Source organism: Octopus bimaculoides, chromosome 7, assembly GCF_001194135.2.
Source record: "Octopus bimaculoides isolate UCB-OBI-ISO-001 chromosome 7, ASM119413v2, whole genome shotgun sequence".
In the NCBI taxonomy this organism is placed as follows: domain Eukaryota; kingdom Metazoa; phylum Mollusca; class Cephalopoda; order Octopoda; family Octopodidae; genus Octopus; species Octopus bimaculoides.
In genome coordinates, this window is record NC_068987.1 from 30,472,715 (window position 1) to 30,497,395 (window position 24,681).

General features: G+C 37.4%; 1 protein-coding gene across 1 annotated transcript in view; it reads right to left on the reverse strand.

The window, feature by feature from the left end:
• LOC106880809 (U4/U6.U5 tri-snRNP-associated protein 2) overlaps positions 1-24,681 on the reverse strand; it is a 28,884-nt gene that overhangs the window by 2,386 nt on the left and 1,817 nt on the right. Inside the window, exons 2-12 of the mRNA XM_014930934.2 lie at positions 22,405-22,453; positions 20,231-20,325; positions 18,536-18,672; positions 17,003-17,099; positions 14,809-14,864; positions 11,664-11,889; positions 10,006-10,151; positions 7,852-7,897; positions 5,978-6,201; positions 3,948-4,009; positions 1,449-1,590 (exon numbers count right to left, since the gene is read on the reverse strand). Of these exons, the coding sequence (XP_014786420.1) occupies positions 1,449-1,590; positions 3,948-4,009; positions 5,978-6,201; positions 7,852-7,897; positions 10,006-10,151; positions 11,664-11,889; positions 14,809-14,864; positions 17,003-17,099; positions 18,536-18,672; positions 20,231-20,325; positions 22,405-22,453 (1,280 nt within the window). The remainder of the gene's footprint in view (positions 1-1,448; positions 1,591-3,947; positions 4,010-5,977; positions 6,202-7,851; positions 7,898-10,005; positions 10,152-11,663; positions 11,890-14,808; positions 14,865-17,002; positions 17,100-18,535; positions 18,673-20,230; positions 20,326-22,404; positions 22,454-24,681) is intronic.

Here is a 24,681-nt window from a genome sequence, read left to right on the forward strand (position 1 = left end):
TGTACATGATGAATAAAATAAATGATAATAATAATAATAGCATGTAAATTGTTTGGGTGCGTGACTTTTGGCCCACTCTGCACACCAGGACCTTTGCCCAATTCTCCCCTGAAGAGACCCTCACCGCCCTTCATCTATCTAACTGCAGTTTTTCTCACTTCCGAAACCATTTCACTTGATATCCATTCCTTATCCTTAATACTGTCCTTCCCACCCACATTTTATACTGAACCCCTCCTCACCTCCTGAACCACTAAATCCTGTCACCTACTCCATGTCTCTCACCCCCCCTATGCATTAAGACTGCCTCTCCCTTCCCCCCACACTCTTGCAGCCTACCCACATTTATCATCTCTTTCATCTTTCTCCTGTCTATGTTATCATCATTACTATTCTATTCTTTACACATATTATCACAGGTAATGTTCCACCTTTCATCCCTCTCCAATCCCTACAGTCGTCACCTACTCTTCCCAATATTCCCAACTTATCCATTCAACACTTGTTCCTCATTCCTTATACAGGGTGTCCACAAAGTCTGGGTACACGGAGTAAATAATAATTTCTTAAAGTATGTGTTAATCCCCATGTGGGTACATGGAGTAAATAAGATCATAACATAAACAATCAAATATAAGAAATAATAATTTCTTAAAGTATGTATTAATCCCATGTACCCAAACTTTGTGGACACCCTGTATTCACCCCTTCATCTTTTCTCCACTTCTCACTCTTCCAAATACTTTTGCGATCTCTGCTCACATTCTTGGTTTTTCTGCCCCCATTCACTTCTGCTTATCTTCTACCTTGAGAGTTCACACAGACGCCTCATCACCCCTATTTTTATTTTTTCTTTGCTCCACCTTGACCATCCCTACTCATTTTTCTATAATGTGAGTAACCATGTGGACCCTCTAGTGCAATAAACCTATTTTGCTATAGCCCTTTCTCCAAACATGAAGCCACCTCTCTCGACATTTGTAGTCTTACACATTGCAAGGTGATTTCACTTGAGGTGGAGGCATGAAAAAAGCAACCATTATATGTTCTGAAGTAGTTGGTGTCAGGAAGGGCATCTAGCTATAGAAACCATGTCAAATTAGACAGTGGAGCATGTTGCAGTTCTTGAACTCAGATCATTTCAAACAGTTCAACCCATGCCAACAAAGAACAAGGACATTAAATGATGATGATGATAACAATGATGAACATTACATGGAGAAACTGAATATGACATATGCTACAGTAAAGGAATAACGAAGTGTGAAAAACATTACATGGAGTGACAGAGTATAACAAATATTTTTATGAGGTCAAGCAACTGCTTAGATGCTGTTGCAAGTTGTACAGGATGGTGACTGGATCAAGCACAGCAGTATTCTCTCCACACCTACTAAAACATTTCGTCATTAAACACTTATTAAAAACCTACATGCATAATAATTTACCTTATGTAAGATGTGTACCCGATATGTTCCTTTATCAGATCCAGATTCCCCTTCATGAACAATGTTTGCGATGAGATCATATGTGGTGTAGGGATGTTTCACCCGTATTTCAGGCGTCAGCAAATCTCCAAAGTCAATATTTCTAGAACAGAAATAATAATTATATAGAGAAAGTATTTGTGAACAGAGAAAACTACTTTTTGAGTGAAGTTTAACAACAAATCTGAATAAACATCTTCTGTTAGTCATAAATCATAACACTACACTGATAAAAAAAAAGATTGTGTTCTGTCAGTTGTAAATCAAAATTCAGTCTTAACACTGCACTGACGAGGTATATTAATGTAGATTGTGATCTATACTGGTCCTGAATCCTAAGACTGCATAGATAGAAGAAATTAACAGAGTTTCTGTCAGCTATAAATCTGTGTGTGATCTCTATCAGCCATAGATCATAACACTGCATTGATGGAGAAGATAAATGGAGCTTGTAATTTCATTCATTTAACAACAAAGCAAAATTTCTATCGTTAAGTTTTAGTTAATGAGAAGGTTTTACAAACATCATACATCTTTATGCAATTATGCCACAAATAGTAGTTAAGCCCTAGGAACCTTAACCAATTTACTAAATTATGGATGTATTCTCATAAAATGTGTCTATGTGTTGTTAGCCCGTTAAGCACAGCTCCTTTTAATTGTTTCAGTCATTTGACTGCGGCGATGCTGGAGCACCACCTTTAGTCAAGCAAATCGACCCTAGAGCTTATTCTTTGTAAGCCTAGTACTTATTCTATTGGTCTCTTTTGCCGAACTGCTAAGTTACGGGGACATAAACACCCCAGCATCGGTTGTCAAGCGATGTTGGGAGGACAAACACAGATACACAAACACACACAGATATATATATATATATATATATACGACAGGCTTCTTCCAGTTTTCATCTACCAAATCCACTCACAAGGCTTTGGTCAGCCCGAGGCTATACCCAAGGTATAAGACACTTACCCAAGGTGCCATGTGGTGGGACTGAACCCAGGACCATGTGGTTGGTAAACAAGCTACTTACCACACATCATAAGATATGTAGCGATTGAAATGTTTCTATTATAAGGTTAAATTCTTGGATTATACATTTAGTTGCTCTGGAAAGTTCTCATAATAACAAATCAAAAATGGGTTTACAGCTGTCATTAGCAATTTTTAGCATTGCTAATCTGAATTTATGATTTTCTCTGCTCTTTCTATTCAAAAATTATGCATGCTACACTATTAACAATATGTTCTGAAGGAAGGCAAACTTGAAAAATTCACTCTCTCGAGAAATTTAACATTCCAAGAGAAAATGTTTCTATTTTACTATAACAGACACTAGCATTGGTATTAGCAAAACAAAAGGACCAATTGATACATAAATATTGAGTTTTAAGGACCCATGTAACACGAAAATAGAATTCAGATAAGACAAATTCATTCTAAAATATATATTTCTCTTCAATGCTGCATACTCCTCAGACAATGATGATGTTTCCAGTAGTGGAACACCCCATTCTAGTGAGATAATAGAGTATGTGATGTGAGGTAAACTTTTGCTTAGATCGTTGACAAACATGCCAAATGGTTAACTTATCAGGTGGCCTTTTTGATACCAACCTGCCAAAGACCAGTCCTGAGATGTAAAGTGCTTGTTTTAAAGTGAATCAAACTAAAATCTTCCATCAAAATTTTACATTAAATTATGCTCAAAACATCAAAGTTTATTTTACAAAATTGTTCATTATTTTCAAAATTAATTGAGACAAAAAGGTGGTGAGATAATAGAATTGTTACCATCATCATCATTTAGTGTCTATTGTGCATGCTGGCATAGGTTGGATGGTTTGACCAGGGCTAGCAAGCTGGAAGGCTGCACCAGCCTCCAGGCTGATTTGGCATGGTTTCTACAGCTGGATGGTCTTCCTAACACCAACCAGTCCAAAAGGATAATGGGTGCTTTTATATGCTATTTGCATGACACCAATATCTGCCATGATTGTGACTTTACTTGGCTCGATGGGTCTTCTTCTCATGCATGACATAATGCCAAGGTCTCGGTCATTCATCATTGCTTCTGTGAGGCCCAACACTCAAAAAGAGCTTTTCATGTGCCACTGGCATCGGCTACGTTGCCTCCGTGAAGACCAACGTTTGAAAGGTGCCAGTTACATGACACTAGCATTGGCCATGACTACAATTTCACTTAGCTTGATGGGTCTTCTCAAGCACTGCCACACCAAGTAAAATGTTTAGCAGCATTTCTTCTAACTTTTATGTTCTAAGTTCAAATGCTACATGGTTCAACTTTGCCTTTCATCCTTTCAGGGGCCAACAAAAGAAGTACCAGTTGAACTTTGGGCTTAATGTACTTTACTTAGCCAACAACCATGGAGAGAGAGAAGGGGAGAGAGAGAGAGAGAGAGAAATTGCTCAAACAGAAAAAGACATGTAGTGACTTACTTGATAGGAAAGTTTACAATGGTTGGATTTTTCTCAGAGACAAAATAATTTTTAGTGAATCGCTGAAAACAGAGCAAGTAATAAAGAATCAGCATCACAGATAAATATGACTACTATTGTTGACTAATACTGTAGATTTTGCTGCTCAACCCTAGTTCAACCCGACCAAGCAGTCCTGTGGCAAGAAGGGAGTTGACTGAATGACTGAAACACACAAATCCATCTTCCCAGTTACACCATGGCTTTGTCCAGCTGAGGCTTCAAACTACAAAACTCCACCAACAAATGCAGAGGAACTGCCCACTGACCAAGTCTGTCGTGTCAGATTTCAGTGAGGACATCATCAAGATGTACAGGTGTATACAGAAATAGACTGGACAGTGGACAATAATATTGTAACAGCTGCATAATGTAATAAGAAACAGAAATCACTCAAGAGTCCTACATCTTGAGCCTCTAGTAATGCAACAAAGCAGCCTATAATGAGTCAGCAGGACAATCTCTAATGAATCAAAGGAAGGTCACACTGGCTGCAAGAAAGAGTAGCCAAATCTCCCTTAATCCAGAAAAAGGACATACTGGATAATGTAATTCAAAGTACACTAGGACTGAAGAAAGAAGGTGGGATGGTCATGGTTAGAATGGAATGGCTTTGATGATCAGCTTGAGCAGAGTTGACGAGGGGTTAAACAACAAATATAAAATGTGGCTTACACCAACAAAAGAACCCCAATTGAGTTTCTCGTCCTGCTAGAAATAATAACTAAATTTCTCAGAATTCACTTCCTACAACTTTAAAAAAAGAGTCACACTGTAATATGGTTTAAAACAGGGCTGACCAACCTGAGGGCTGCAGGCCACAGACTTTTATCTTGCAGCTTGCTTGATACTTTCTTGAAATGGATTTATTTAAACAAACATTTAAAAAATTTTATCAAAAATTAAAATGTGTTATGGAAAGTAATGAAGAAAGATACTAGTTTTTGCAACGATAATATTTCATGTTGAATCAACGATCATTCATTCATTATTGTAATAACAGCATGAGAAAGCAAAATGCTTTCAATTCTGTCAGTGTACAAGTGGCCCTCAAAAAACTCCCTGTGATTGAAGTGGCCCACAATATAATTTGAGTTGGCCAGGCCTGGTTTAAAGATATACTAAATATGAGAAAGGAAGAAAAAACGGGATGGTGACAACTAAATCATCTTTGGTCATGTATATACTCAATCAGGGTTAACCGTATTCTCAAAATCAAGGACAGCAGATTAAAATTGGTTTTAACATTTCTTTTTTTTTTGGTTTCAATGTGTTTTTGTTTTTTTTAACAAAGTAGAGTGAAATTAGATAGCATGTTGATAGAGGAAAGCTATTATTGTTGTTGATAAACACTTGGTCAGCTTTGTTCAAGTTACAGCCAAAAACCATTCTAACCATGGACATCCTGTCTTTTTTATCAAGCTACTATAGAAAATCATTCCAACCACGATCATCCTGTCTTTTTTAAGTGTTCCTAATACAGTGCATCTAGTATCACATTATTCTATTTCCATTAAAGACAGTAGAATGTGATTTGATGGAGATTTGACTGCTATTTGTAACTGGACAAGAGACTAATAGAATACCTCGTTTGGCTTGTCAACATAGAAAAGAAGATGATGCTGATAATGGTTATAATGACAATAAATAATGATGAGTGTGTGTGCCAGTAATGATAAATAGATATTTACCTTGTGTCTACCTAACAAAAAAGAAACACCATAAGCTTGTCTACAAAGTTCTACATGCATGAATAAATTCTAAACAATAACATAATCCCAAATTTAATCATTAAAATTTTTTTTTCAAAAATACCTTTCCATAATAACCAACTACAAAAACCTAATTACTCCACTGCCCAAGATAATTTTAACTCAACAGAGACTATATAACGGCAAGACTAATGTACCGCAGTCTGATAATGGCTTAGCTGACTGAAACTTTGAAGTCACTGTCTATAACATTCTTGTATAAGAATAATAAATATTTACCTTGACATAGAGGATAATATAAGGTGGCAACTTGAAAATTTTGAATCTCTTCATTGTAGAGTCTTTATAGGTTTTATATTCTTTTTCTGTGATGCCATTGAATTTGGCAAGAATGTTAGCCAAAGGAACCTGCGGAATGATATTTTCACGTAAGTCGTCAGGATAGAGTGGAGGTGCAGGCAGGTCACAAGTCAGATACAGAAACTGAGTATCTTCTGCCGTTTCTGTAAAATATAAAATGGTAAAACATGACAGATGAAGACACTGAAATATATAATATGTTTTGGAAATCGTAGGTGAACATTGCCAAATAACGATCTTATTAACCAAATAGTGGCTGAATACCCAATTTGCTATAGCTCAAGTTATACATGACATGTTGCCTTGAGTAAATAAACAAATCTCTTGTTTATTTTATTATCATTACTATTCTACTAATCTTCACACATATTATCATAGGTCATGCTGAACCTTTTGTCCCTATATAATCTCAACAGTTGTCACCTACTCTATATCTCCTACTTATCATCCATTCAATGCTGTTCTGTATTCCTTATATTCACCCCCTCATCCTTTCTCCATCTCTCACTATCCCAAACACTTTTGCAACCTCAGTCCATCAAGTCTTGGTTTTGATACCCCCCATTCACTTCTACCAGGTTTCAGAGCAGTGAGTATTGTTTGTTCTGGTGTACAAAATAACCCTTCTTGTGAAGGTATCATGACAAAATGCACCTAGTACATTGTAGTTGATGAATGAGTCAAAAAAGCATAGGTTTCAGATTTGAGAGGGTCTTTTAGTCTTGTCTTGCTAAGGGCATGACAACCTCTCTAGTGCTGGTGGTATAATAAAGAGTGTAAAGTGGTTGGCAAATGGGTGGAGAAAGTGAAGGGACAAGATGACCCATCACTCAAGAACAAGACAACCTCTCTAATGCTGGTTGCATAAACTGCACTCAGTACATTCAGTGAAGTGGTTGATGATAGGAAGCGCATCCACCACAAAAACTAAGCTGAAAATGATACTTATAATTCTCTAATCTGCTTAAGAATAGCATGGCTCCTAATAAGTGCTGACTTGAACTGTGATAACCTACTCAACGCAACAAGGAAAGTAGACATACGATGATGATGGTGTGATAAAGGAGTAAAAAAAGTTATGTAGTCTAGAAATCATATTTGAACAATGTGTCAAACGGATATTTAACATAGGTCCGATTTGAAATCACAAAAGGGGCTGCTGATAGAGTGGTCAGTTAAGATTCATTCAACCCAATATATATTGTGAGAGGTAGGTCGTCTCTGCTAATGCGTGTTTTTTTTTTTACTCCAGATGTACTAACTACATAGTTACTTACAAGAAAAAGAAAAATGTATTAAATTTCAGTGTAGTGGTACTTTTGATACAAAACCCATATAATGAACAGAAACAAACCATCTGAGGTACACTCCTCACAGCCAAGTGGTCCTCAGAAACTTCAAATTCCAAGTCTAATTTAAATTGAAATCATTCTACAATTTCAACTGAAATTGCAGCATTGGGATAAACACAACAACAACCAGGAAATTACGAAATACAAAATTGATATCATCCTTCAATAATAAAATCAACTGTTTTGACTTTGCATGATAAGAGCTAGCTATCAGTGGATGATTAGCACTGTTGATTTGCCAAAACAGTATTCACGATAGCTGAATGAACTAGGACCAAGTAGCAATCAGTAAACATGATTAATTTTTGTTAAACTTGCTATATCTTTTACAGTGGATGTTCTTGTAAATATATTAATTAATGAACTAACAAAAATATTAATTAAAAATTCTTTACATAATATTCCTGTCAATGTAATTAGTTTTAATTGTTAAGAGCTTACCTTGGTACTCTTCCATCTGGAGTAGCTTCTCTTTTTCTTCTTCTTTCTGAAATAGGAAGTTTACACAACTTAATAACAATCCTTTCTACTATAGGCACTAGGCCTCAAATTTTCGGGAAGGGGGCTAGTTGATTACATCGACCCCAGAGTTCAACAGATATTTATCGTATTGACCCCACAAAGGATAAAAGGCAAAGTCAACTTCAGCAGAATATATATATATATATAAGGTCCTTATACGCACCTCTTATTCTGTCATCAGTGTAATGCACATTTTCTTTGACATATATGTGTGTCTGTGTGTAGTTTCTACATCTGGATGCCCTTCCTAATCCTGACCATTTTACACTTGTGAGGCCACCAAGTAATTTGCAAGATGCAAGACAAGATCCCTTGAATGAGTGAAGTAGTAAAGGAAGTGGTTTTGTGCCAGGTGTTGAAAGGCTAAAGTATGATAGAGGGACAAGAACAGGTGTCTTGTAGCACAAGAGATACATGGCTACTCCAGTTTGGAGGAGAGAAAAGATGGTGATGAGGTGTCAGAGTGTATCCACAAGGTACAAGAAGGTGAGTATGAGAGAAGAGGGATCGAGGATCAGAGAGAGAGAGAGAGTGACAAATAGAGATGGGTATAGAGATGAATGCAGTGAATGGTGAACACAGGTGGCAATGTGGTAAATGATGAATAGCAGCTTAGGAGAGAAAGATGATGAAAATAAAAGTGGTTTAAAAAAAAAAAAGAGGAGGTGATAAGTGGCAGTACAAAAAGGGGTGTGGAGAGTAGCAGTGTTATAAATTGATAGACAGATGAGAAATAGGAAGATAATGTCAAAGGGAGAGGGACAGATATAGAGGACTAAAGTACACAGAAATATGAGTAAGGAACAAAAGTGGGTGAAGAGATGGCTGTCAAGGGAGATCAGAGAACAAGGAACCTTAATGAAGGCTTAGGAACAAATGCTAAGTAGAGTGGTTTACTATTGGCGAAACACTTCTCCTGCAGTTAGTTGCCTTACTAGAAAGAGGGCATCAGTAGTACTTCTTCTTTGCACATAATCAAACTGCATCTCATTTAAGCTCTCTTCTCAATTAGTTGAGTTCTAACTCTTTCTCGAAGTTTCACAACTTGGTCCTGCAATTTGATACCTCTGTAATTACTTCCCTCTAAAGCATCGTCTTTACCTTGACTGTTATGCCTCTACACCAATTATTGGGTATGACACTTGCTTGGACAACCTAATTAACTATACAGGTAACAAAGGCTTTATCCCACTAAGTCAGGTTTTTTAAACTTCCAAGTTATTAATCCAAAACAGAATATTTGTGACTGTCTGGCTGATGTTAATTGTGAGCATAACTCATGATCCTCAGATAAACAATATTAACCTTTCAGAATTTAAACCAGCCATATCCAGCCCAAATACTTTATGTGTTTTATGTTCCAGCCTATCATACCTACCCTACAATGTCATTCTAAAAAAACAATGACAAGTGAAATCGAAATCGAGTTAAATTTGACGTCTGGCACCCATGCCAACGTCATCTTCCTCATTGGACATGAAACTCAGCTTGCGAAGACTTATTGGGGCAAGCGAAAGTGAAATTGTGATGGCACCTGTGCCCAGTGTCACCTTTCTGGCATTTGTGCCTGCGGCAAGTGTAAGGACTTTCGAGCGAGATCGATCGTTGCCAGTGCCCCTGGACTGGCTCTTGTGCGGGTGGCACATAAAATACAGCATTTTGAGCGTGGCCGTTGCCGGTACCACCTGACTGGCCTTTGTGCCGGTGGCATGTAAAAAGCACCCACTATACTCTCTGAGTGGTTGGCATTAGGAAGGGCATCCAGCTGTAGAAACTCTGCCAAATCAGATTGGAGCCTGGTGTAGCCATCTGGTTTCACCAGTCCTCAGTCAAATCGTCCAACCCATGCTAGCATGGAAAGTGGACGTTAAACGACGATGATGATGATGATGATGATGATATTCATCATCATCAAAATTTCAAAGCTACAAGATAATGCCTGATTAATTCAAAACAATGTTTATTTATAATAAACATTACATTTGATAGAATAATCTGCACACTAAAGGGTTAAAATATGAATTAAATTGATGAATATGGCAATGATAACAGTGTTTCAAACTGTAAACTTACCAAATCCAGTGGCGGAACTTTGCGAGAATAAACTGTCATTTTGCCACGAAAAGTTTTGTTGATGATGCTACTGGAAAGTTTTTTGTTTCCTCCCAAGGCAACGTGTAAAGCATTGAGGAACCAAGACATAAAATATACAGCATCACCTAGAATTATATGAAAAAATAAAAAAAATAAACAAACAAAATGTATTGCATGACACAAAGGAATGAAACTGGAATCTGAAGAAACTAGAGATGTTTGTTTTGTTTTCATGTTTTCTTTAACCCTTTAGCATTTAAACCGGCCATATCAGACCAAAAGTATTCTGCCTATTCTATGTTCAAACTGGCCAGATCTGGTCTCTCACACCAACCCTACAATATGGTTTTAAAAATTAACAGCTACCTCATCAAAATCTCATAGCTACGAGATAATGCTTGATTAGTTCAAAACAATGTGGATAAAAAAGCATTAATTATGGCAGAATAATGTGAACACTAAAGGGTTGAAAAAGGGTCTGAAACAGCCAAACCCAACTTTGCTTTTGACTGACTGACACAGATAGAAAGAGAGTGAGAAGGTGGATGGATGGATGAATACACAAACAGACGGATGGATGGAGAGAATAGTGGTACATTGAAGGAAGAAGTCTAAGATACACCACGCCTGGAAAAGAAAAGTGTTAGTGATGATCATGACTAGAATGTGCTTAAACATAGGACTGCTCCATCAGATTCAACATGGAACTCAACAACAACAGAGAACTGATACACTGATACTAGCCTCAAAGCAATTCTGATTAAACAGCTTTATGATCATAGCCATTCCAACCTAATTTTTTTCACAAGTATCCTTTTATTTTTAAAGATAATATGGCAAGAAACGAGTGAGATTTGGGTGCTGTTTCTAACAGGCCAAGCAATCATACAGAGTTCCCTCTTATGAATTCATAGGACAAGTAGATACAGAAATTGTAGATTTATCAATTCACTGTTAAAGTGTATGTAGGTGTATATCAATATAGAAATGATGATGATAATAATAAATATAATGATAATACATAAGCACAATGTCACAAATTTGAGTGGGAAGGCTGACGAGGAGGACAATAGATTTTATTGACCCCTTTACTGGGCAGGTACCATATTCTACTGACCCTGGGAGGCTGAATAGCAAAATTGATTTTCAGTAGGATTTGAACTCAGAGTATAAAGAGTTGACATAATAACGGTTTCAAATTTTGGCATAAGATTAGCGATTTTAGGGGAAGGAAGAAGTCAATATTATTGACCCAGTGTATGACAGGTACTTGTTACTCCTTGCCTTCATTCCCAGCACATCACCAGTGCCTGACCTCCAACCTGTGGTAGAACCATCCGACCATGCATTGGCCTGATCAGCTACAGCTGAATGCACCACAACCCATCTTCTTCTCCCATGTGATGTCTCTGGTCTTTATTGACAACAACCGATGAACATTATTATAATTATCTTATCAAACCTGAAAGGATGAAAGGCCAATTTGACCTTGGAAGCATCTAAACTTAGAATGTTAAACCAGAAGAAATGCTGCAAAGCATTTTGTCTGGTGTGATAACTATTCTTCCTCCTCGCTGCCTTCAATGTGGGGGCATAATAATAATATTGAGATAAAAGGAGTAGTTGTGTTCACTAACCTTGCTCAGTGATTTGAAATTTTTTCTTGCTGCAGAGGACAACAGCTTGAAGCATTTCATGGGGACTAACATGAGCTTTGAAATTTTGTGGATTCCACAATTTGCGTAGAAGTTCTCCGAATCTTTGGACAAGAAGAAACATTTGATCACCGGCTGGACGTCGAATACTTTTATAACTTTCCTCTTGCAGAAAGTAATTCCGCAGAGGGGGCACATGAGAAAGAGCCTAAAACAAGAAATGGAAAACATGTTTGTAAGCATACGATGGACACTAATCTCTCTTTCTCCCTCTCCCTTATACATGATAGATCGCTAGCCACTTAACCTTTATTATTTTCTCTTCCTGTTTATTTCTGTGTTCCTTTCTGTCGAAGAGTGTAGGCTCAAAATGTAAAAGACTTTCTCACTTCCCAAGCATTAAACTAATACATCTGTTTGTTGTTTACACACCTGTCTTCATCTTGATTTTTTGTAAATTCTCACTATATACATATGTACATACATATATATATATATATATATATTACTGGTTTCAGCCACAGGACAGCTACCACAACGAAGCACCATCTTCAAAGCACTGAGTAAATCATATCAACCCCAGAAATTATTTCAGCCTGGTAGTCCTTCTATTGATCTCTACTGAATGGCTACATTTTGTGATTTGCGATAAAAGGACACAACTCAAAGAGGTTTACAACCGAATAGCAACAAATATAATTAAACTGACATAGATACACACATGTGTGTGTGACTGTGTTTGTAACTGAGGATGAGCAAATTATAAGAAGTTGCATCGTATGACCCATGCAAGCAGAAGCGTGAACATGTTTAAAAACCTTAACCATGGTAGCAGTTGGTTCAATGTGATCACAATATTACCTCCCTTATCACTTATTATTGGCATTCATCACTCGCCATCATTTTACCTTATTGCTGTTCACTGTTCACTCTTACTTATAACTAGCATCTATCCATCCTTTCACATTTAAGCTGGCCATATCCGGTTCATATATTCTATGTGTTTTATGTTCAAACTGATTAAATCTGGCCTCTCACACCTATCCTACAATGTTATTCTAAAAATAAACAATCCCATCCTTGAAATGTCAAAGCAACAAAATAAAACATGATTAATTCAAAGCAATGTCAGTGTGCATGTGTGACAGAGCGCTGGTGTATTGAGAGAGAAGTTGGGCATAAGAGGAATTATATACAGTATGCAAAAGTGGAGACTGAGCTGGTTTGGTCACATGATGCAGATGGATGAGAACAGTTGTCTTCATCAACATTCATCATCGTTTAACGTCCGCTTTCCATGCTAGCATGGGTTGGACGATTTGACTGAGGACTGGCAAGCCAGAAGGCTGCACCAGGCTCCAATCTGATCTGGCAGGGTTTCTACAGCTGGATACCCTTCCTAACACCAACCACTCCGAGAGTGTAGTGGGTGCTTTTACGTGCCACCAGCACGAGGGCCAGTCACACGGTACTGGCAACGGCCATGCTCAAAAAAGTATTTTTTACGTGCCACCTGCACAGGAACCAGTCCAGCGGCACTGGCAACGACCTCGCTCGAATGATTTTCTAACGTACCACCAGCACGAGTGCTAGAAGGCAACGCTGGTAACGATTATGCTCAAATGGTGCTAGGGAAGTTGTGGAAGAGGAAGACCCAGGAAGAGATGGGATGAAGTATTGAAGGCTGATCTCAAAATGTTGAGCCTTATGATGGAGATAACAGAGGACTGAGATATGCAGTACATTGCTGTACTCAAGAAGAACCGCCCACCATAACAGAATTGAAATCCTAAAACGAAGATGCCACATAAAAAAGCATTGGTTTGGCTGCTGGAGTCACATTAGAAAGCACTGGTGCTGGTGTCACATAAGCAGCACCCAGATGTAGAAACCAAGCCAAAACAGACTATGGAACCAGGTATGGCCTCTGACCATGCCAGTTTCTGTTAAGCTGTCCAATCCATGACAATATGGAAAATGGAAGTTAAATGTTGAAGATGATGATGAATGTGAATACATTTCATACAGAAGAGTACTTTGAATGCTAAAATACCCATCTTTATTGCTGCTTATTATTCTTCCTTTCATATTACACATCTATCACTCATTATTGTTGATATCCAACACTCACTTCCATAACTCTTTCCATAACTCTTTCCATCACCCTGACTCCCCTCTATCATTCCACTCATGTTGTTACTCTAATAGACTTCCTTGCCAACAACCATGAAGCTATTGACTACTGTCTCTCTTCCATCACTCCCTCCACTATCACCTTCTCACTTCTACCATCCTCTTGCCTTGATTTCCTTTTTTTCGCTACTCTCTTAGTCATGTTGCTTTGAATAAATGGAGATAACGGGGTTTTATCTAGGTCTGGTGTTACAATAAAATGTTACAATAAAATGCATCCAGTACAGAGATTGTGAAGTAGGTTGCATACATCCTGCTGTAGAAACCATACCAAAATGGAAATGTATATGAGTGAAACATGGTCTCTGATCTATTTAAAGTAGTTGATAGTTTGAATAAAAAATTGGACAGTGATAAACTGTCCAACTCATGGACAGCATACATTAAATGATGATCATGACAATGTCCATCTTCTAGAAACCTCATAAAAATTGGTGTCACTCTGGTGCAGTAAGTAATTACAACTATATAATATAAAGGTATATCAACGTCGCCTTCCTGGCACTTGTGCCAGTGGCACGTGAAAAGACATTCAAGCAAGTTCATTGCCAGTACCGCTGGACTGGCTCCTGTGCAGGTGGCAAGTAAAATACACCATTTCGAGCGTGGTCGTTGACAGTACCCCTTGACTGGCCTTTGTGCCGGTGGCACGTAAAAGCACCCGCTACACTCTCGGAGTGGTTGGCGTTAGGAAGGGCATCCAGCTGTAGAAACTCTGCCAAATCAGATTGGATCCTGGTGTAGCCATCTGGTTCACCAGTCCTCAGTCAAATCGTCCAACCCATGCTAGCATGGAAAGCGGACGTTAAACGATGATGATGATGATGATGATGATGTAGGGAATTCTATTAATTTGTATTTCAAGAAAAACAGAGAAAGGATTTAAAAAATATTGTTTCAAATAGAATGTTAAAAAAATAGTGAAATTCCTTACCTGAAGGATGACATTGCAGTAGTCATTGGCTTTTATATTGTTTAAACCAACAATACCTAAGTAAATGAAGAAACAGAGATAGTTTACTTAAACAGAATTTACATCAAGTTGTGCTGACTGCAAAAAATAATGTTTGACAATAAAATACAACACTAGGACACTAAAAATATTAACGTTAACGAAACTATGATAGTAAAATTGGTTGCAAATTTTGGTACAAGACCAGCTAATTCAGGGTAGGGTCAAAGTTGATTAAATTGAGCCCCAGTGCTCAACTGGTTGCATCATTAGTAACGAGTTTCTGACAGGCAAATCTCTGGTTCACTGTATTTCTGATGATGTTTGTATGAGTCAGACAAAACAAATTAAGGCAAATGTTCTGTGGTTCATTATCTCAGCAACTTCACTTGTTTCCAAGCAAGGTAATATTTTCTCCTTGTCCAGATAGCTTTTCATGGTTGAGTGCAAATAAACAACACTACTTGTATGACTGTGATGTTTGTTTTTACAACTCTTTCTTTCTCACTCACTCTGTGTATACATGTGTGTACGTACATTATATATATATATATATATATATATATATATATATATATATATATATATATATATATATATATATACACACACACAGACATGTATATATTCACACACACACATACAATTAAAACCATTCCATTACTGACCATCCCATCTTCCTATTATGCACTAAGAACCATAACATCCAATGAATCCTATAATCCTATTTTTCTAACATAATAGGATGTGATTCAACAGAAAATTTGTTGCTGTTTCTAACAAGTTTATGTCTCATGTTGTGATAAAACGTTTGTGTCAATTTATACGTGTAGTACATTGTTCATAATGTGACATAAAATAAACAATGAACCCTAATTACAGATAAAAGAAATTAACAGGACTGTGAACAACTGAATGCAAAGACCCAGTCTTCAATAATACAATAGTGATAATAGCATAGTAAAGGCTGTTTGTTTGGCTTATAGTTAATAAAAACTAAGCTAATTTAAAACAAGATGTATCATTCTAGGTTTTAGCCAGAATTATTCTAAATGATATTTCGGAACACTTCTAGAAACTTCTATGGAAAGTTATAAAAGCCAGATTTTTTTCTGATTTTAGTTAGTGGATAGCATGCCTTTTGGAAGCTATGTCACTCAAACTCATATACACTCCTTGTATTTTGATGTTCTTGCACTAATGACATAAGACTTCTCAATAATGACCTTAAGTCATAAACCTAAACTCTTTCTCTAGTGCAGTTTCAATGGACTAGATTGGCAATTTTCTTGTGGATAAACTTTTAGACAAAAAATAGAAATAATATTCCCTTATATCAGTGGTTCCCAACCTTTTTGTGATTGCGTACCACTTGGAGGTTTCATACAGCTGCATACCACAGTTTCAGAAAAACTCAATTTGATCAGATAGCAATTTAATCACAAGTAGAAAACACAAATTAACTAACAACAAAGAATACAACTCAATTTAATGCGAGGGCTGAATCTGTTTCTTCTCCACCAGTTGGTCAATGCGGGGCATAACCTTGCTCACAGCACATCGGAAATCATGGCCTGGCGCAGCAAGTTGGTTTTGGCTGTTCAACATGGTGCTGGTAAGGCTGAGAACTCCTGCTCAGGAGAGGCTGAGAACCCCTCCCATGGAGAGGGGAAAATCAGTAGCTGGGGAACAGCGTGATGGGCTAGCATCGGGTATGAGAAGGTCATGCTTAGCCAGAAGTTTATAGGAGAACATTCTTTGTGCTTCGTCTTTGCTGTCTCGTCAGCCTGTATATCTATGAGTTCCTCTTGTCCCCTGGTCCCGACAGATACTTGGCTGGATCAAAAGAGAATAGATTGGCGATGTAGGCACAACATGTCATGTCTGGGAAGTAATGCATCAACTCAGTCTTGAGCAGTGAGAGATGATGGACGATTTCTTGGGCAAATTCATCATTGGGCTCGCTGTCAAATGTAGTCAGGAGTTTTAGCATTCTGTAGCATTTGCTCTCCACGTTCTTCAACCACAGATCCAACTTCCAGACAAATACTCCCAGTAACAAGAAAAGTGAAAAAGATTGAAATTAAAACATAAGAACATACAGAAATGGAGATAAACAGAGCATGGAATTTAGGCTCACAGAGCATCTTCCATAAAATAATAAAGACATTTTTACCTGGTAGGTAGGTAGTTCCATCATAAGCACGAGATAATTTAGGGTTGGAATCTAACTTTTTAATATGAAAATTGTTGAAAGTTGGATTTAAAACATACTGTGGATGAAAAAAAAAATATTAAATGATTTTTTAATAAATAAAAAAAAAACATTTAGGAAACTTTAAAATCTCACCCATCACTAGAAAAACATATATATACATATGTGTATGTATACACACATACACATGCAGATATGTAGCTTCATTTGTTCATTTTATAATGCTTTCCATTCTAGCATGGGTTAAATGGATCCTATTTTTCTAGTAAGGGATCCTCTATTTCACACATCTTCAAAAGTGCACAACTATCAGACAATTTGTTCACAGGGAATTGACAACACCACCATTAGTGAAGGTTTACATTCTGTCAAGTGCAGTCCATAAACATCCTCTCTCACACACACACATACACACAAACACATGCTGCTGCCGCCACCACCACTACCATCACTTAACATCTGTTTTCTATGCTGACATGGGTTAGATGGTTTGACTGGAGCTGGTAAGCCACACTCAACTCCAGTTATCTATTTGGCTTGGTTGCTATGCCAAAACACACAAACATATATTATGCCAGGCTCCCACACAGGTTCTGTCAATCAAATTAGCTCAAAACTGCTGAAGAAGAAACTATTGTTCACATATAAATGAACTGGAAAAAACAAAACTTGATTTACAATTTAGGTATTTTCCATGCAGTAGGCATCTCTGGGTAGTTACTTTCAGTCATTATTATTATCTGATATCTACTTGCTTATATTACTGGACATGAATATATTGATTCTCTTACCAATAATTTAGCAGAGAGATGATTATGTTGAGGAGTTCCAACAGGACTAAAATGTCTTGAGTTATCATCCTTACTTGCACATTAACATATTTTCTTTTCATAGCATAGGTATTTTATAACAATTTTGCTTTTCCTCTGTTACTTAGCCTGTCTGTATTGCTTCCAAGAGATTAGTTGAAGGAGGGGGGGAAGGTGGTGGTGAGGGAAATGTGTAAATTTTTTTTGAACCAAGTTTTTTAACTCTGTTATTTAGCCCGTCTGTAAGTTTTCATGTGATTAGTTGACGGGAAAGGCAAAGAGCAAAAGGAGAGAGAAAAAAGAGGGTAAGGTGAAGAGTGAGAAAGAGGGAGGGTGCTGGGTATTAAGTTTATAAAGTGCATTAAGTAATCATTGTAGTCCAATTTCTTTCATTTTTCAATGAGGAGCAGATAAGCAACTATCTTTCCATAGACACAACACAGGCTACTCTTTCAGGTTTTGGGATAAAATTTTCAGAAATAACCCAATAAGTTTACCATTAATTCCATGAAATATTCCATGGGTCCCACTAGTTATTTACTAATTAGATTTGTTTTTGTCTTTACTACATTAAATATGATGATAATAGCACTGATGACTATAATCCAAAAACTTCAAAAAAGAAATTTAATCTGTTTCACAATTAAAATGAGAGGAAGAAGGACTTACTGTTTGAAATACTTACAATAATATCTTCAAGTGAGGAATCTATAATTTCATAGTTGTCAGGTAAACAGTAAAATTTCTGTGTTCTTAAATTAAGATAAACTCGATGTCCATCTTGCACACTGTGGGTATATGCATGAGATTTCGTACCACGGCCTAATGATAGGGGATAGTAAATGAATAAATTAAATGAAGTAATTCACAACAAATTCATCAAGGGAATAACATTTTGCACTAAATTACATTTCACTGAATGATTTAAGGGATTTCTGTAGCTGTTAAACTCATCAAATGTGATCTGTCTTTAGACAGCCAATCGAAAGTATATACAAAAATAGAATTGCTAAAATTGTACAATGGAATTATGTATCTTTTATCTGTTTTAGTCATTTGATTGTAGCTATGCTGGGGCACTACCTTGATGGGTTTTAGTCAAACAAACTGAACCCAGGAATTTTGTTTTATTAAAGTCTAATAATTATTCTATCACTCTCTTTTGCCAAACCGCTAAACACACCAACACTTGTTGTCAAATGGTGGGAAGGGTCAAACAGACGCACACATATCTATCTATCTATGACAAGCTTCTTTCAGTTTCCCTCAACCTAATCCACTCACAAGGCTTTTGTTGGCCTGAGACTATAGTGGAAGAGATTTATCCAAGGTGCCATGCAGTGAACCTGGAGCCATGTGGTTGGAAAGCAAGTTTCTTACCACACAGCCATGGCTATGTGGTAAGAAGCTGTAGTGGATTAAGTGAACAATATTTCCTTGGACAGCAAATGTATGCTTTAGTACCATCAGTGATAAAGAGGCAGGATCTGATTTCTAATTAGCAAGCTTTATTTACTCTTCATCATCATTTAATGACTGTTGTCCTGTTGGCAAGCTGTACCAGACTCCAGTCTGGTTTGGCATGATTTCTATGGATGGATGCCCTTCTTAATGCAGACGACTTTAGAGTATAGTGGGTGCTTTTATGTGGCAACTTATGGATGCTTTTACGGGACAACGCATGGGCTCTTTTACGTGGCACCACGTGGGCGCTTTTATGTGGCATCACCAGCAGGATTAGCCTTAAAACTTCTGCTGTGAGGTACGGCTCTTCTTGAGTACAGCCAGGTGCCTGGTATCTCTGTCTTTTGTCATCTCTTGTAATGTTAAATCTATTTAAGTCTTAAAACTCTTACAAACACAATACCAGGAAGAGCAACACCATTTTAATGTTTTTTTTTTTACTATACTGGAGTAATTTGTTTGGGTCTACAGTACACCATACTACCATTGCTTTCACCTGTGAAGCCAAACATACTGAGATCTGAACTTACCAAATTTTCTCCCCCATCTTCCTTAATTTTTTACTTCTATTAGTGACTCTTTCTCACCATCCATTTCCATCATTATGAATTTGAATTGAGAGCTTGGGTCAAATGAATCTTTCATTAACTGATTACACAACCATGAATGTCACCCCTATGGATGTGCTGCAGTTACTCTTTTGATAGAGTACCGTTAGCTCTTCCCTACCTCTTCACAATCCACTATGCTGCAGTCCCATGACTTCACTGTATCCCTGGCAGGGTGGCTAGATGGGTGCTATGCCTTGCCAAAGGGCACAGTTGTCACCCCGTGAGACATTTTCAAAATAACTGCATTGTTAATCATATTTAATGAGAGAAAGTTTAGAAAATATTTTTTTTCAACCATGACCTACCTTGGAAGTATTTGCCACAAACCAAGCAGGCATAAACATTGATATGTGATAATGAAACCGAACAAAGTTTTTCAAAATCGAAGTCGAGTACAGATCTGCAAAGAAATTGAGGGATAAAAACTACATTATATTTCACAACATAAGAATAACAAGGCATGAATTTTTTTGCCTTTTGCTTTGTTGGGAGTTGTGGGGGGGAAGGGTTTAATTGATTACACTGACTCCAGTACTCCCTGAAAGAATGAAAGACAAATTTAACATCGGTGGTATTTGAACTCAACATAAAAACATACAAAATGCATTTTGTCTGGTCTGCTAACAATTCCGCCAGCTTGCTGCCTTAATAATAATAATCCTTTCTGTTGTATGCACAAGACCTGAAATTTGTGAGGAGGGGCTAGTTGCTTACACTGATACCCCTGCTCAACAGGTGCTTACTGTATCAACCGAGAAAGGATGATAGGCAATGTCAACCTCGGCAGTATATGAACTTAGAATGTAAAGACAGATGAAATGCTACTAAGCATTTTGTTTGGCATGCCAAAGATTCTGCCAGTTTGCCGCCTTAATAATAACAATAATGATGATGATTTAAAATTTTTGGGACAAAGCCAGCAGTTTTAAGGAAGGGGACAAGTCAGTTACAGCAGAAATGAACTCAAAAACACATGTATTCAAAGTGAGTCTATTAACTACACAGGCATATGTGGTAAAAATTTTGCCTCTGAATCACATAGTCCGGTTCAGTCTCACTGCATGGCACCTTGGGCAAGTGTCTTCTGGGCTGACTAAAACCTGGTGAGTGGATCTAGTAGACAGAAACTGAAAATACCCATCATATTATGTTTGTGTTACTGTTTCCTTGGCCTCACATCACAAGTGTCATCGTCATGCAAGCAGAGGCTTTTGCTTCCAATCTTCTGTGAAAACATGTCTGGTGATAGGGTAATGTTATTTTACTTGGAAACAGGAGGGCTTGTAGTAGGAAGGGCGTCTGGATGCAGGAAATCTGCTTTAACAAATTATGTCTGAACCATGCAAGTCTAAATAAGTGTTTGTTAGAACAATTATGATAAGGATGATGGCAGTCATGCCTGCACTTTATTTGAGAATATTTCTATAAACATTTAATAGAAGGTCGAATTGATAGGGTGAAGTGAACATGTCAAGTAAGGTAATAATAAATAAATTTATAAGGTGTACATTAAGAAACAGAGGAATATAACTGGAATTAGTAACAACCAAATTTCCCTCAAATCACACCTTGTCATATAAGAAAAGGATAGACATTGGATAATGAAATTTTAGATTAAAATGACAAGTTGATCATGGTTGGAATGCTTTTGATCAAAGGTGCTGGATCAGAGATGATCTTGGGTTAAACAAACAGTAATTTAAATAGATTTTTTTTTCTATAGTTTCAGCTCAGAGCTGCAGCCATATTGATGTACCGCCATTGGTAAATTTTCCTTAATTTATCATCATCACCATCATTTAACGTCTGTTCTCCATGCTGATTTGGCATGATTTTTAAGGCTGGGTGCCCTTCCCAATGCCAATCATTTTACAGAGTGTGCTGGATGCTTTTACATGGAGCTACACAGGTGCTTTTATGTGGCACCACCATGAGTGCTTTACACCACCAGAAGGATTGGTCTTAACACTTCTACTGTGGGATACAGGTCACCTTGAGTATGGCCAACTTAGGGTTTATATTATTAAAATACATTGCTTAACTTGAATCAACAAGGGAATCTCTATGCAGTTGCTTGACCTGCTTGTGATAGTAGACAAGTCTCCCACAAATCATGTTATCATTTAAAAACTGGGAAGAACACACTGGATTTATTGGGTTGTCCGGAAAGTTCGTGCCGATTTATAGCTTACCTTTCGACTTATTTGCCATGAAACCACCTCAATTCTGCGAAGAGGGTATTTTCAAGTTAAAAGAAAGATGGAGACGCATTGTGCAACAAAATGGTTCATATTTGGTTAATTAAAAATGTAATGTAAGTATTTATTGACCTTTTTCTTGCCTTTAAAAATTGGCACAAACTTTCCGGACAACCCAATAGTTGTTTTGGGTGTGGAAAAGGAAGGAGTCATGAAAGCTTTAATTTTATGCCAGCTCAGTCAAAGTAGGGATGAGTTGAATGTAATAAAGAATAGCTTACCTGTTTATGGTATCAAGGTAAGGGCAAGATCGACTACGGTCACTTTCAGCTGAACAAATAGAATTGAAAATAAACACATTATATAGCCATCAGAAGTAATTTTAAAGTTTTGTATTCAGAGAATAAATAACTCATATATATAAGCATTATTATTTTATAAAATCTTCTCGAGGTATTCGGAGAGAGAGATTTAATATTGATGAAATATTTACAGATTTTCAAAAATATAAATACATGGAGACTGAAAGATATGGATATATAACGTGACTTTAATATATATACGGACTGATGACATATTTAAAAATATGACAAATATAAATACTTGGAAAAGTGACTTAGCAAAGATGTGGCTGTCTTCTAGTGCCTGGAGTCTGTATGATCCAATTCCTCCATCAACCAAGGTACCCAAACGTTGTCTATGCATTCACTGACAAGCTATTGGTGACTTATGAAAATGAGATGTGGGGAAAATGTCCAGATGTTTTCTGAAGACATCTTAGGACCAATCTAAGAATATATGACACACTTGTTGGCACTCTGTCGCTTACGACATCGAGGGTTCCAGTTGATCCGATCAACGGAACAGCCTGCTCGTGAAATTAACGTGCAAGTGGCTGAGCACTCCACAGACACATGTACCCTTAACGTAGTTCTCGGGGATATTCAGCGTGACACAGTGTGACAAGGCTGACCCTTTGAATTACAGGCACAACAGAAACAGGAAGTAAGAGTGAGAGAAAGTTGTGGTGAAAGAGTACAGCAGGGTTCTCCACCATCCCCTGCTGGAGCCTCGTGGAGCTTTAGGTGTTTTCGCTCAATAAACACTCACAACGCCTGGTCTGGGAATCGAAACCGCGATCCTATGACTGCGAGTCCGCTGCCCTAACCACTGGGCCATTGCGCCTCCTCATATGACACAACCACATTACAAATGAAGTAATTTTGAAGAATAGGGCTGAGTAACCTAAAGAATACCACTATTGTATAAGGTAGTGCTTTGTTGATAGAATGAGTACCAGTTGAGCACTGGTGCTGTCCTAATTGACTAGGCCCTTTCCACCAAATTTAAGCTCTTGTGCTAATAGTAGAAAAGATCATTCATCATCAACATTTAATGTCAGTTGTTCATGCTAACATGGGTATGATAGTTTGACCAGAGCTGGCAAGCCAGAGAGCTGCATCAGGCATCAGTTTGATTTGGCATGGTGTCTGTGGCTGGATGCCCTTCCGAACACCAAGGGTGTGCTGGATGCCCTTCCTAACACCAGAGTGTGCTGGGAGCTTTTATGTGGCACCACATGGGTGCTATTAATGTGATGCAACACAGGCGCTTTTATGAGGCACTGGTACAAGGACTCTCGGAGGTCAATCCTCTCTACCCAGGAGAGCAGAGGTATTGTTAAGTACAGTAAGGTGCCATGCATCCCAGTCCTTTGTCATCTTGCCTGAAATGCTCAGCGTCCTGAGATCATTTTTCAGTACTTCATCCCATTATTATTATTATTATTATTATTATTATTATTATTATTCTTAGCAGTATTTTGCCTGTGGCTATGTTCTGAGTTTAAATTCTGCCACACTTGACTTTGCCTTTCATCCTTTTGAGGTCGATAAAATAAGTACCAGTAGAACACTGGAGTTGATGTAATCGACTCATCCCCTTCCCCAAAACTGCTGCCTTTGTGGCAAAATTTGAAACCATTATTATTATTGTTGCTGTTGTTGTTACAGAATCATTACAGCATCAGATAAAAGTACCTTGCAATATTTGTTCCAGCACTTTACATCCTGAGTTCAAATACAGCTGAAGTCAACTTTGTTAAAGCTTTACTAACTTGATTGATCTGTGATGAAACCTGGATTTAATTTCATTTTATACCTACTTTGCTATCAATTATATAGATAATTGCAAACATGGTCTGTAAAGATAACTTATTTTAATACAATATTTATGTGTACATTTCCAAAAATGTTTTTTCTGTTGCACGCGAGTGCACACACGCACTGGGTAAAAGTTCAGTATGAATTATGTTATTTATTGCTGTATGCACATGTAAAATTACAGCTCAATTCCAATTGAAATGAACATTTTTTTATTTTGTAATTCGTGTTTGTGATGAGTATATTAAAAAAAAATCTGATCTTCAATATAAACTTAAAAGGAACTTTTTTCAGAAATAGTGTCATTTAGCTGTTGTTTCTAGCATGTTGGAAGTGACATATTTGCATCCCTCCCCTATTTTCCCCCCACTCCAAAAAATTTTCTTCGGATTCCTG